The sequence below is a fragment of the Urocitellus parryii genome, chromosome 6, assembly GCF_045843805.1.
Source record: "Urocitellus parryii isolate mUroPar1 chromosome 6, mUroPar1.hap1, whole genome shotgun sequence".
Lineage (NCBI taxonomy): Eukaryota > Metazoa > Chordata > Mammalia > Rodentia > Sciuridae > Urocitellus > Urocitellus parryii.
The window spans coordinates 185856166-185869363 of record NC_135536.1 but is presented as its reverse complement, the minus strand read 5'-3'; the positions used below and the strand labels follow the sequence as shown (position 1 = coordinate 185869363).

Sequence of the window (13198 nt, the reverse complement as noted above, 5' to 3'; positions counted from 1 at the left end):
CCAATTATGTTTTTGAGAGTAACAATATTAATTTGACCTTCAGAAATACAGAGATCAAATATAGATATCTTAACTCAAAGCTAACTGTTTAGTATTAAAAAAAAAATCATTAGTGTTGGTTGAACTAAGCTAATCAATTATAAAACATGTCATCGAAGGCTCAGCTATCCTGCCCTTCCGCCTTTGCCTTCAGGGAGCAATTCCTACTGTTGATGAAGAGATGAAGATTGGGTTTTTTATTTTTTCTTAAATTTTGAGTTTTTGTTTTTGATGGGAGTGGGGTGGGTTTTCCTTTTTTCAACCAGGCAATTGAAGTTGGTGACAATTTACAAGAAACAGTTATTTATAAATATAAACATTGTATAGGTAGTTGCTAGTTTCTCCCACTGCATGAAGGAAGATTATTAATTTTGCACCAGGAAATAATGGGCAAAAATCTCCACTGTCTATGCCTTTGCATGTTTGGATACAACACTGAAGATTCTGACCTGGGAGAATTAAGAGCCTTCTGAGCTGCCATATTCTCAGAAGAATACTGAGATAAATCACTGCTTTAGTTCCCTAATGCATGTACATTTAGTGAAAGCACAAGAAAATAATTATCTGTCCCTCCTGTATCCGACCAGAGTCTCCAGAGGGCTCTGTTAATACTGCAGCGAAGGTGTGGAATTCTTCCCCCTACGGCCTTTAGTCTCAGTAGACATTCTGATTTAGCCAGAAAGGCGACCTAAGAATTAACGGGAGGATGGCGCGCGAATTGTTGCATTTGCTCTTGGCTGATTGTTTAAGAATGTGGAGAGGCTGTGTGGGTTGTATGAAATTGCGGTGCCTTGCAGACTAGGTGAGCTTTCAATCTCTCTTTAAAAGGGGCGGCGAAGAGGACCCGCAGGCTGCAAGGAGCAACAGCGATGGGTAGGCACATTCAAAAACAGAAAAAAATTTTTAACAAACAAAACAAACATGAAGATCATACTGGGAAACTGAGGGCACAGACCTGGGAAGAAAATAATCATTTAAGGGCCATCAGCCATCTTGGTATACATGTGCAAATAACGTGTAGACAACTTCTTAACAAGTGAAGTGCAAAACATAATTTTTTCAGCATTTCTAAAGTATAATTAGATCCAGCTGGGGGAAAGTTATAGATTTTAGCTTTAGACAATAGTTTAGAATTTGAGAACTGATGTTTTTCCATATGGTTTTTATTTCCCCCCAGTTCTCTGTTTGAATCAACTACTTGTTTTTAAAATGCATCTATTAAATTCTGTCTGTCCAGTGGTTGGTCTGATTTTAAAATTTCAGATCTCTGGAAGAAAAAAAAATTTTTTTTCCTCTATTAAAATATGCTGTGCCATACAATTCTTAATTTTGAAAAATGCCTTGGCACTTAGCAGCAATTCATTGTTAGGAATCATCTTGAAGCCACTGGCCTTTATAAAACAATCAAATTTAATTCAAGGCACTTCACATTAGCTGGTAGATAAGGATATTCATGATGGCATCCATTTTTCCATTACCATCATCTCTTCCATTTTGCTTTCTGCATCCCATACCATCTCAACGCGCATGCACACACACAAGCCTCCGCATGCTAGGTGAACCACACGAACTCTGCTTGCATACTCAGCATGCAGGGATGGAGCAGCTATTTCTCATGAGAACATATAGGTCCAATTGACTTAGCCTAGGGCATCTCAAAGAAATAGCTTCTGTGGCCAGGGTGGGGAGGGGCAAAGGACACGGGTTGGGGACAAAGTAACTGACACATGTTTGTTCATCTGTTTCTTTTAGAATATATTATCCCTAGATGATGGCTACAGTCTCTCCTCTTCCCGGCCTTTCCTATCACAATTTGCATGCTGGAATTGCTCTGTCTTATGAACCTCTAATAAGAATACTATTCTGTTGTCTGGGGGGAGGGGGGGGCCCACCTACTACCTGACCTTTAAAGATAACTGAAAAAAAAAAAAACAAAAAAACAACAAAAAAAAACACAAAAAATCAAAAAACAAACAAAAAAAACTTTAATTGGCAAAAATGTAATAGAATGACTATTGAAAGGCACCTATATAGAAACTGATAATCTGCTGTACCAAAAGTTGGCATCTGAAATATGACAAGTCATTATTGAACAATCTACTGTGTACTAGATTTTGTGTTAAATCCTTGAACCCTACTAATACCTTGCCTGCACGTCTCTCTGACTGATCTACAAGTAAATATAAGTATTAACATTCGTGTCAAATAAAAGTTCTCTGCATGTTTCAGCAATCCCTGTATCCTGCGTCTGTCTTCTGTCTTTCTTCTTTTGTCTGTCTTTCCCCACAAAAGCACAAAGATAGGCATAGAACTGAATGAAACCTAGTACAGCGTACCCCTCCCCTGCCACTTAGTTGGAGGTAGGCAGGACCTGTTAAATAACATTAACCCCACTAATCTCTGTACATTGGGGGTGGAGAGGGCATCACTGAAAGCATTTCTAGCCCTAGTCCCAACTGTTGAGTCACTTAGAATTCTAGCAATTGGCATATATTTTGCCATTAAGTAGTTTAGAGACATCTAAGAAGTTTTCTCCAAATCTCACAATCGATGTTAAATTCATTAAGCGATAGTACAAATGATGATAAACCTGCCAGCCCCCAGTGTAACATCTCCATCTACATAGTAATTGCTTCAATGGAAGAATTTTATGTTTTAGTATCACACACCCGAATTAGATTTTAGATTTCTATTTTAGCTGTTTTATACTTGATATACTCCCACACCTATTCACATACGTAGATGAATACTGAACACGTTCTCAAAATATCCGTATTTTAAGACTGGAAGTTTTCCAATTATCATACTACTACTTAGACCAAAATATCAAACTGAATGAAAGAATCTCATTTCTGGAAGTATTTTTCTCTTGCTGTCTATGGATTTAGAAATTTAATCCAAACACACTTCATCTTACTGTTGGGAGAACTTCAACCCAGAGATTTAGGGCATTTAGTACTAATGACGGGGAGCCCGTTTTTAATAAGTGGGGGTGGGTTTGTCCTCGGCAGTTTTAAGTAAATTCTGAATTCAAGAATGAACATCAGGGATGTCAAACACATGTCCTTTCACTGTCTAACGTCTGAATAACTGATTTTAGACTAACACCAAGGCTGAAAATTCATAATTTCAGAAATGATCGTTAATTCCATACATCTGAAGCAGAACAGCCCCCACTGAATGGTCAGGATTCTCCCTTCAAATATGGAGGGTGGGGTGGGGGGGGTGCTTTAAGAGTCCAGGGGCCTGGGGCAACTTCCAGGTTTATGCAAGACTCCCTTAAACACACACCTTGCTACCATTTTCACCCCTGGGGTCTGATTCTCTCCATACCGAAGTGGATCCTGTCGAATTCCTGGTGCCAACCTCCCCTCCCACAAGATGCTCCCCTCTGCTGATGAGAGCAGCACCCCAGACCTTGCTAGCAAGGTCTAAGGGTGTGTAAGGGCCCATCTGAGAGGCTCAAGTCTAAGGGTGAATTTTGAGATCATTCACAAAATGGAGGCCCACTCCCCCAAATATATAAATACTTGTTCAAAAAGTAAAGTGAATCTCATTGAAAAAGGAAAGAACAGCTTCTGGGGGGCGGGGGAGGGCCTGTTAAAATGCACGTGACTCTGACCCCACCCAGCCCCTCCCCCACAAGGCCCACTCCCCCAAATATATAAATGCTTGTTCAAAAAGTAAAATGAATCTCATTGAAAAAGGAAAGAACAGCTTCTCTGGGGGGAGGGCCTGTTAAAATGCACGTGACTCTGACCCCACCCAGCCCCTCCCCCACAAGGCCCACGAGTGCCCCCTCCCACCTGCAGCACCACTGACCCTGTCCTGGCTGCAGTTGCTATCAATCCCCCTTTGTATTTCCTGTGCCTTAATTTTCTGTCCCACTCTGGAGGAGTCATTTGTTTCACTTCTGTCTCCATTCTGTGACTTCTGTTGAACCAATCCAGTGAATATTTCAAAAAGTGGGAATCTCGTTGTTTTGATTACAAGCTGCAAGAAAAAGTAGCTTTATCCCCAGTTGCTGCCTCTGACTAGGATTCCTCTCAGCGTCAGTTTCCCCCATTAGAGGGTGAGGCTGCAGCACCTTCCTGCGTGTGGCGCTGTGTCACGTCCCAGGGCCACATGCCCAGTGGATACTGCACACATTGGGATTCCTTCCCCCCACTCAAGGCAGGGCTAGATGTCATACCCCTAGCAGAAGGTGCTTTGTTAACCCTTAAAAAGAAAGTTGGGACATGGAAACCTGAGGCAGGAGCACCACAAGCTCCAGGCCTGCCTCATCAACTTAGCAAGGACTTGTCTCAATAAAAGGGGCTGGGGCCGTAGCTTGGTCGTTCAATGCCCCTGCGTTCATTCCCCAATACAATTAAAAACAAACGCTTGGGCATCTCCCCTGACTGTGCCTTCTATCCAGAAGGCCAGTTTCTAAAAGATATATAATACGTGGGCCATTGTAATCTGGTACAAAAAATAACATTCTGTCAGGAAACCACAACAGCCAAAGGTTATGGCCTTTACCCTATGGCCTTTACCAGTGGCTCTGAATACAGACAGTTCCACAAAGACCACAATGGGCTGCATGTCAGGAACTGGCATAGACCCCCTACCACCATTATTAGGACTTGGGGCGGGGGGGGGTCTTCCGTTCCTAATAACCTTGGCGGACCAGTGTGCACAACCTTATAAACTTAGAAGTATTGTTAGCTGCAGTACCCAAAATAACATCTCCCTATGACAGACAAGTAACTGTTTAAATAAATAACAGGGCTGCAAATAAATAAGTAGGACTGCAGAGCCCTGGAATCTGTAATTAATGATTATTAACACCACCCCTAGCATTTGCTGGTTGTCAGTAGCAACCCAGAGAATACCAAGTCAAACCCCATGATGACCTGTACACCCTACAACCCCCACGAGGAATGCTGATAAGGGCCAAGTAGGAGGAGCCTTTTAGGAAGTGGTGGTGTGTGGTGTGGGGGCTGCAAACCCACGAAGCTAAATCTGGAATAGCAGATAACCCCTGCAACCTCTGGTACAGCTGATGGTGATCTCTATAGGTGCTGACTTGCCAATCATTCCCATCCAATGTGTCCTTGGGGCACGTTTGGGATGCTATGATTTACTTGGGCGCCTCCAATCTGCACAGATCTGAACCCACAACTCCTTGAAGAACAGAATACTATGCTTTTTAGTTGGAGTATCTTGATTAAGGTGACCCCTGGTCAGCGGGATGCAATATGATTTTCTTTTCTTTTTAATCCCACTGTAGTGAGAAGGCCACCAAGGTGCAGGACATCAAAAACAACCTGAAGGAGGCCATTGAAGTACGTGTAGCTCCCTTCTCTCTTTAGTACTCCCCTGCTCTCTTTAGTACCCCCTCCCACACATGCAGTTCTGTGCCCCTGACTGCTTTACTCAATCATTTTCAGACCATCGTGGCTGCCATGAGCAACCTGGTGCCCCCTGTGGAGCTGGCCAACCCCGAGAACCAGTTCAGAGTGGACTACATTCTGAGCGTGATGAACGTGCCTGACTTTGACTTCCCACCTGTAAGCCACACCCCTGCCTGGTAGCCCTTGCCTCCACTCACCTGTGCAGTAACTTGATCCTATAAGAACATCAGGGACAGGCCCCATACCCAGCCTGGAGGATGGCCACACACATAGGAAGTTAATCACACACATATCCTTAATGCTGGAAAAAGAAAAAAACATTAGACTTTTGTTCAAGGTGGATGAGCACAATTTTATCGCCCCTTGTCAATCCTGGCTTGTCCACCCCACAAATGAACGCCACCTTTGACGCCTCAATTCTTACTTTATTAGATTGTGAATTTTTATGAGGGAAATAGTCCTGAGCTATGACAGGCTTAATTATTCCCTTGTCTACATATTAGGACCAACAAAACTGTGCTGAAGATGACAAATATTAATTGTCAAGTTAATCTAGACATGTCCTTAGATACTGTGGGATGCATAGGTAAAGTGCCCAGGGAGACAGTCTCATTTTGAACCGTGTTACCTTTCACATTTATTAAGATCAGTAATTCACCACCAGAGGAGAAGAGGAATTAACTATGTGGACTTCTAAATATGTTAAACATGCTAAATTAAGGTTCTTGATGAGTATTAAGTCATTATATGGGCTTGCCCACATATGGGCAAGCGTGGGTCACAGTGAACTATGGCCTCAAGAGTTTGAATAACAGTGTTCTTGGTGCACACTCACAGCTTCCTCTAAACATGCTTTCTTGGGTTCACTTTCAGGAATTCTACGAGCATGCCAAGGCTCTGTGGGAGGATGAGGGAGTGCGTGCCTGCTATGAGCGCTCCAACGAGTACCAGCTGATTGACTGCGCCCAGTAGTAAGGAGCCCCTTTCTTAGTTTCTGGGATCCACACATAAAATGGGAAACAATGAAAAAAACTGTAAAAACCTGAAACTCCCATGATTCTTTCCATAGAAGCCAACCAAATTTTCACTAGCAGTTAGAAAGTTCTAGTCTGAATCATTTGTTTCACAAAGCACTTAATTGCAATTTTTAGTGCAGTGGTGGCACTATTTCATATCAACAATTAATACCTGTTAGAGCAAAATGATAATTACTTACATAAAATGGTGCTCATAATTAATTAGCTTGAAGTAATTAATTGAAATGACCTCTAAGCATTTAGGGAAATAGGGCAGCTATCATGTGTTGGATAATGTAAAAATGTTATCTTTTATTACTACAATTTAAAGACATAAGAAAGAACAGAAGAGACAAAAACAGGCCTCTGCTTCTTGACAGTGGCCAACTGCCTGGCTGTTCCTGCTGTTCCCAGCACCTATAATGTCGTACCTCTGGAAAGCTGCCTTTTAAATGCTTTACGACCTTCTTCATCCTGTGCATGCATAGGAAGCATATGGTGGTCCAGGTCATTTAAAAAAAAAAAAAAAATCTTTTTTTTTAATTATTTTTTTTTTTAGAGAGATATATTCTTTCAAGGAACAAAAAAATAGTCCATCATGGCCAGTCCTCACAGCCCCCAGCCCCCACTCCTCCTTTAAAAAAGTGCCTGATTTTCTCAAAAGTTTGAACTAAAAGCTGGAAGCACTAATTATAGTAACACAAAACAAATGGAAATCCTGGAATTGTTTGTGATTTGTATTTTGGATCCAAGTCAGGAGTTAAGTACAGGTACCAGATTAGGAGGATTTAGGCATCCCAGTTGTGAATACTGGGGGCAGGGGCCATGTAACAATTTCATTAATTAACAGCAGTTTAGTCAGGTTGTTTGTTTTGGGTCACATCACTTAAAAAAGTTTTCGGCTTCTGTTTTTTTTTTTTTTTTTTTTTTTAAACAATGCAACATTACTCCTGAAACTTTATCTGAAAATGGCACCATTTGCTCAGATTATGGGAATTTTTTTTTTTTTTTTTTTTTTTAAAGAAAAAGAGAACAACATCACTCAACTTTTTAAACATCCTCCCTTAAGGGGATGATTTGAAGAGTAGTGACCAGTGTACTTCTGGTTTAACCGCCTGCATGTTGGAGCGGAGGCCCTGGTGCGGTGCCCATTTCTTAAGCTGCCTATTTTTGTTTGTTGAGCTGGAGTTTGGCTGGCCACACTCCAGATGTCTTCTCACAAGATTTGGTGCTGAGGATCTATTTTTAGAACTGTGGTTCTGTTGCCATGGCAATATGCTGGAGGCCAGGGTGGCTGGGGAGCTATTTCTGGACCCTGCTGTAATATAAGATTGATTGGGCAAGTTAGTATATCCTCCCAGCCAGACTAACTCCAAACTGGTAAAAAGGAAGGGGAAAGAGGAGGGGAAAAACTTAGGGGTTTTCTTTAAATAGTTTTTTTTCCCTTCCTGATTCTTTTCTGATTAGCCCACTTTAAAACAATTCCCACCTCCACTCCCCCCAAAAAGAAAACCCAAACTGGTTCCAACATCAATTTTCCCTATTAATTAAATTACCCCAATTTTGGAAAATTTACCTTCCCTAAACATGTGTCCAGTAAAGCAACACAGGCAAGATACCTTTTTAAACTAAAAGTTCGGTATCTGGAGTGTTGCATATCATGGACATCACAGATCGGAAGGGAACTTTGTGTTTGCTTCCTGTTCAGCACAGCGAGGGCAAGAAGGGCCCCTTTGTGCCAGTGGCTTTTGTTCTCGTTAATCAATGAGATTCTTAAAAGTAAAAAGGAAGGACAGATTCTGAGTAACAATCTCCTTTGCCCTTGAGGGGAAGGTCCTTGCTGCTTTAAGTATGCCACTTCACATATATTACACTTTTTAAAAAGCTGAATGGCATATGGAAGTATACAATTTTCAGACAATTTGCCATTTTAGCCAGTGCCAAACAATTTGAAAATGACAAAATGTTTTGGCTAGTCTTATGAAAAGTTATAGGATCTTATAGGCCTCTTTTGGGGTCCTTGCCCTGCTGGTTGACAAAAGCTAGGCTTTTAAAATTAGAAGCAAGAACAAAGCCCCCACTACTGTCCTGGGCTGCCTATCATCTCTTAGGGACAATTTGTTTCATTTAGCCAGGGTTTGTGGAGGACACAGACAGTGGGCCAGTTGGTGTGAGCTCCCTTAACATCACCATGTATCTTCTCTTTTCTTCTAAGCTTTCTGGACAAGATTGATGTCATCAAGCAGGCCGACTATGTGCCGAGTGACCAGGTATGTAAGCTTTTTCAGTCAGAAGATTTGGAGCCCACATTCCAGGCTACTCAAGATTTTTACTCCAGATTGATAATCATTATTTCTTTTAAGTTGGTGAGATCCATTGACCCATGCTTTGTTTTAGGACCTGCTTCGCTGCCGCGTCCTGACCTCTGGAATCTTTGAGACCAAGTTCCAGGTGGACAAAGTCAACTTCCAGTGAGTGGATTTTCCTCTTTATACCAAATGGAGATAGTGGTTTCTTGACATGCCCTCTGGCAGTTGAGTGGTGTCTCTTTGGGAAGAAATAACCAGATGTCCTTTATCTCCACCAGCATGTTCGATGTGGGCGGCCAGCGGGATGAACGCCGCAAGTGGATCCAGTGCTTCAATGGTATGGATGGCCGTGGTGGGCACTGCACTCCAAGAGCACGTGCTTTTGTAATTATCAGGGGTTATTTCTGCTTCTAACTCTCACTGCTCTTTCTCTCTTTGAAGATGTGACTGCCATTATCTTCGTGGTGGCCAGCAGCAGCTACAACATGGTCATTCGGGAGGACAACCAGACCAACCGCCTGCAGGAGGCTCTGAACCTCTTCAAGAGCATCTGGAACAACAGGTATGTGCTAGGACAAGCACCCTGCTTGCCCTGGAGCTCCAGGGCTGCTCTCAAACCCCGATTTGCACTGTCCCGGCATTTAAACCTGCCCCTCTCTCTGTTAGATGGCTGCGCACCATCTCTGTGATTCTGTTCCTCAACAAGCAAGATCTGCTCGCTGAGAAAGTCCTTGCTGGAAAATCGAAGATTGAGGACTACTTTCCAGAATTTGCTCGATACACTACTCCTGAGGATGGTACGTGTGTCTTCTGTGTTTGATGTGGGCACACTCAAGGCATAAAAGCCTATCTGGGTGGAGAAATCAAGAGTGCTGAGAAGTTAAGGGGCTAGAGTGGTGTTAATACCCTAATTGTGCTCTTATCTTTTTATTACTTTAGTTAATAAAATATCTCCATTCTTTATAGCTACTCCCGAGCCCGGAGAGGACCCACGCGTGACCCGGGCCAAGTACTTCATTCGAGATGAGTTTCTGGTGAGTGGAACTTTCTATAGTCTTCACTCTTTTCTACAGATATAAACTTTTTAATTCCAAACGTAGGGATTAAACCATCCAGTTCTTCCGCTTCTTTTCAATAATTCCCAACCAGCATCCATTCTGGGTGTTCAAACCCCTTCATCTCATTTTGGTTTCTTGTAACACGGGCAGCTGGTCCATACTTGTCATACTTGTCCTTGGGTTGGCAGTGTAGTTTCCTGGAGAGGGTTACTGACTGGACCTTGCACTTGTGCCCACAGAGAATCAGCACTGCTAGTGGAGATGGGCGCCACTACTGCTATCCTCACTTCACCTGCGCTGTGGACACTGAGAACATCCGCCGTGTGTTCAACGACTGCCGCGACATCATCCAGCGCATGCATCTTCGTCAGTACGAGCTGCTCTAAAGAGGGAACCCCCAAATTTAATTAAAGCCTTAAGCACAATTAATTAAAAGTGAAACGTAATTGTACAAGCAGTTAATCACCCACCATAGGGCATGATTAACAAAGCAACCTTTCCTTTCCCCGAGTGATTTTGCGAAACCCCCTTTTCCCTTCAGCTTGCTTAGATGTTCCAAATTTAGAAAGCTTAAGGCGGCCTACAGAAAAAGAAAAAGAAAAAAAGGCCACAAAAGTTCCCTCTCTCTTTCAGTAACTAAAATAAAAGCAGCAAACAGAAATAAAGAAATAAATGAAACAAATGAAATAAAAAATGAAATAAATGAAATAAATATTGTGTTGTGCAGCATTAAAAAAATCAAAATAAAAATTAAATGTGAGCAAAGAAAGAACTGACTCCTGTGAGTTATTTGCGATCTGAAGCAGTTCCCATAGTTTGAGGGTTAAACTTGGCCTTTTCATTGGGAGTTTGGAAGCCCATGTTGAGGTACAGGCCCCAAGTTACTAAAATGGGAGTAATGACTTCATCTTTGGGACACTGTATGTCAAGGAATACCACATTTTGATCATTGCTGCCAACTCACACTCTGATCGTCCTCACATGGTGTGCCTGTTTACCTGATCGCCCTCGAAAAACTGTTAGGTTTTTTAAATCAGTTATGGACTAAATTATGTGGTGAAATGTGCAAACACAGTGCTCCAGTCAGTTGGGGGAAGTGAAGTTATTCAAGAAATGGTTTTGATACAGTGGGCTAGCTACTGGGGGAAAACGATCCCTACCTCACTCCACACACCAGAATGAATTAGATGTGGATCTGTTATCGACATCTAAATTTAAAAGTTACTTTTTAAAAATAGCTAGTTTTCCAATTAAGATCTTGGTCTATAGAAGGACTCTCTAAGCATGGCAAAGACCTAAAAGCCAGAAGGGGTCAGGGGAGGTGGTTATATAAAAATGAAAATCACATAATAAATATGGGGGAAGGAGTTTGGTAAAAGACTGTAAAAGGGGTGATTAATACATAAAAAATTCTTAAAAATAAGCAAAAGCATCAAAAAAATGGGAACAGTCCATCAACATGTAAATTACTTAAAACGAGATAAACATCTCAATATGTGGAATATCACTCAGTGAAAATACAAATAAAGCACACTTATTACAAGGGGGTGGGTGGTTATCAGCACTCATGGTCCCCATGTTAAACACAATGAAGCCCAATTGGAATGTGGCTTGAACCTGAAGTCCATTATACCCCAGACTTGTCCTTCAAGGTTGTGGTCACCCATGGTGACCTGGTGTGGTGCCCTGGAATGTTGGGAAGAAGACCCTAGTATCCCCCACTGTGTCCTCTGATGTGGTCAAATGGGACATGAGTCAAATACATTCTGTAACCCAAGCCCCAAATCCACTTTGTGTTCTATTCTCCAGATCAAAAGAGTTCCAGCCATGATCATCATCCACTGTAGTTCACCTTGATTATGAGCCCCAAGGAGGGCCGAAGAAATAGCAAGTACCCCCACTTCCATCTCCATAAACCTTTCCAAAGCCTATGTAACATTCATCCCACATGATAATTGTACTTACCATGTAGATGTTGGTAGAAAATAAGTCTCAAGAGCCTCCCAAAGAAACAGCAAAAATCGAGGCTTAATATGCACATATATTGACAAGCCCACAAATTCCCATAATTCCGCAAATCCCCCACCCCAAACACACAATCCAGGTAAAAGTCAGGGTTCACTATGCACATATATTGGAAAGCCCTCAAATTCCCGTAATTCTCCCAAGCCCCACCCCCAAACATACAATTCAAGTGAAAATCGGGGCTTTCTATGCAAATATATTGACAAGCCCACAAATTCCTATAATTCCCCCAATTCCCCCCCACCCAGTAAACACACAATTCAGGTAAAAACCAGGGCTTACTGTGCATATATATTGATAAGCTCACAAATTCCCATAATTCCCCAAGTCCCTCCCTAAACATACAATCCAGGTAAAAATCAGGGCTTGCTATGCACATATATTGACAAACCCACCAATTCCCATAATTCCCCAAGCCCACCACCCCCCAGTAAACACACAATCCAGGTAAAAATCAGGGCTTGCTATGCACATATATTGACAAACTCACCAATTCCCATAATTCCCCAAGTCCCCCCCCCACCCCAGTAAACACAATCCAGGTAAAAATCAGGGCTTGCTATGCACGTATATTGGCAAACCCACCAATTCCCATAATTCCCCAAGTCCCCCCACCACTCCAGTAAACACAATCCAGGTAAAAATCAGTGCTTGCTATGCATATATATTGACAAACCCACAAATTCCCATAATTCCCCCAATTCTCCCCCACCCCCAGTAAACACACAATTCAGGTAAAAAACCAGGGCTTACTGTGAACATATATTGACAAGCTCACAAATTCTCATCATTCCCCAAGTCCCTCCCTAAACATACAATCCAGGTAAAAATCAGGGCTTGCTATGCACATATATTGACAAACCCACCAATTCCCATAATTCCCCAAGTCCCCCCACCACTCCAGTAAACACAATCCAGGTAAAAAAAAAAAATCAGGGCTTGCTTTGCACATATATTAACAAGGCCACAAATTCCCATAATTCCCCAAAGTCCCCCCCTCCGCCATTAAACATACAATCCAAGTGAAAATCAGGACTTTCTATGCAAATATATTGACAAACCCACCAATTCCCATAATTCTGCAAAGTTCCCCCTCTCTACCCCAGTAAATATACAATCCAGGTAAAACTGGGGATAGCTATGAAAATATATTCAGAAGACCAGACCAAATCCCATAATCCATTATAAGCTCCCAAATAAACAGAACTAACACCCAGCTACAACAATCACAGGCAACTACAGGACCAGTGTGCTACACAAACACTTAAATAAGGACCATGCTGACTGGAAAATCAAGGCTCAATCCCCTGGCCCCAGGCACCCTTCCAAGATGGCCACCCACACACCCTGTCCAT

The 13198-nt window shown here is 42.2% G+C and overlaps 1 protein-coding gene across 9 annotated transcripts in view; it reads left to right on the top strand.

Moving 5' to 3' along the window:
• Positions 1-10530, top strand: part of LOC113199347 (guanine nucleotide-binding protein G(s) subunit alpha) — a 49246-nt gene extending 38716 nt beyond the window's left edge. For 3 of the 9 annotated variants that reach the window (XM_077800208.1, XM_026412267.2, XM_026412263.2), the window contains 10 exons: positions 5312-5366; positions 5472-5591; positions 6309-6406; positions 8667-8721; positions 8849-8922; positions 9039-9097; positions 9202-9322; positions 9427-9557; positions 9727-9794; positions 10058-10530. In XM_077800208.1, the coding sequence (XP_077656334.1) occupies positions 5312-5366; positions 5472-5591; positions 6309-6406; positions 8667-8721; positions 8849-8922; positions 9039-9097; positions 9202-9322; positions 9427-9557; positions 9727-9794; positions 10058-10204 (928 nt within the window). In that variant the 3' untranslated portion in view covers positions 10205-10530. Of the gene's footprint in view, positions 1-867; positions 913-5308; positions 5367-5471; positions 5592-6308; positions 6407-8666; positions 8722-8848; positions 8923-9038; positions 9098-9201; positions 9323-9426; positions 9558-9726; positions 9795-10057 lie in introns of all 9 variants that reach the window. The other 6 variants (XM_077800207.1, XM_026412261.2, XM_026412264.2 and 3 more) reach the window with 3 other exon arrangements.
• The last annotated feature ends 2668 nt before the right edge of the window (positions 10531-13198 follow it).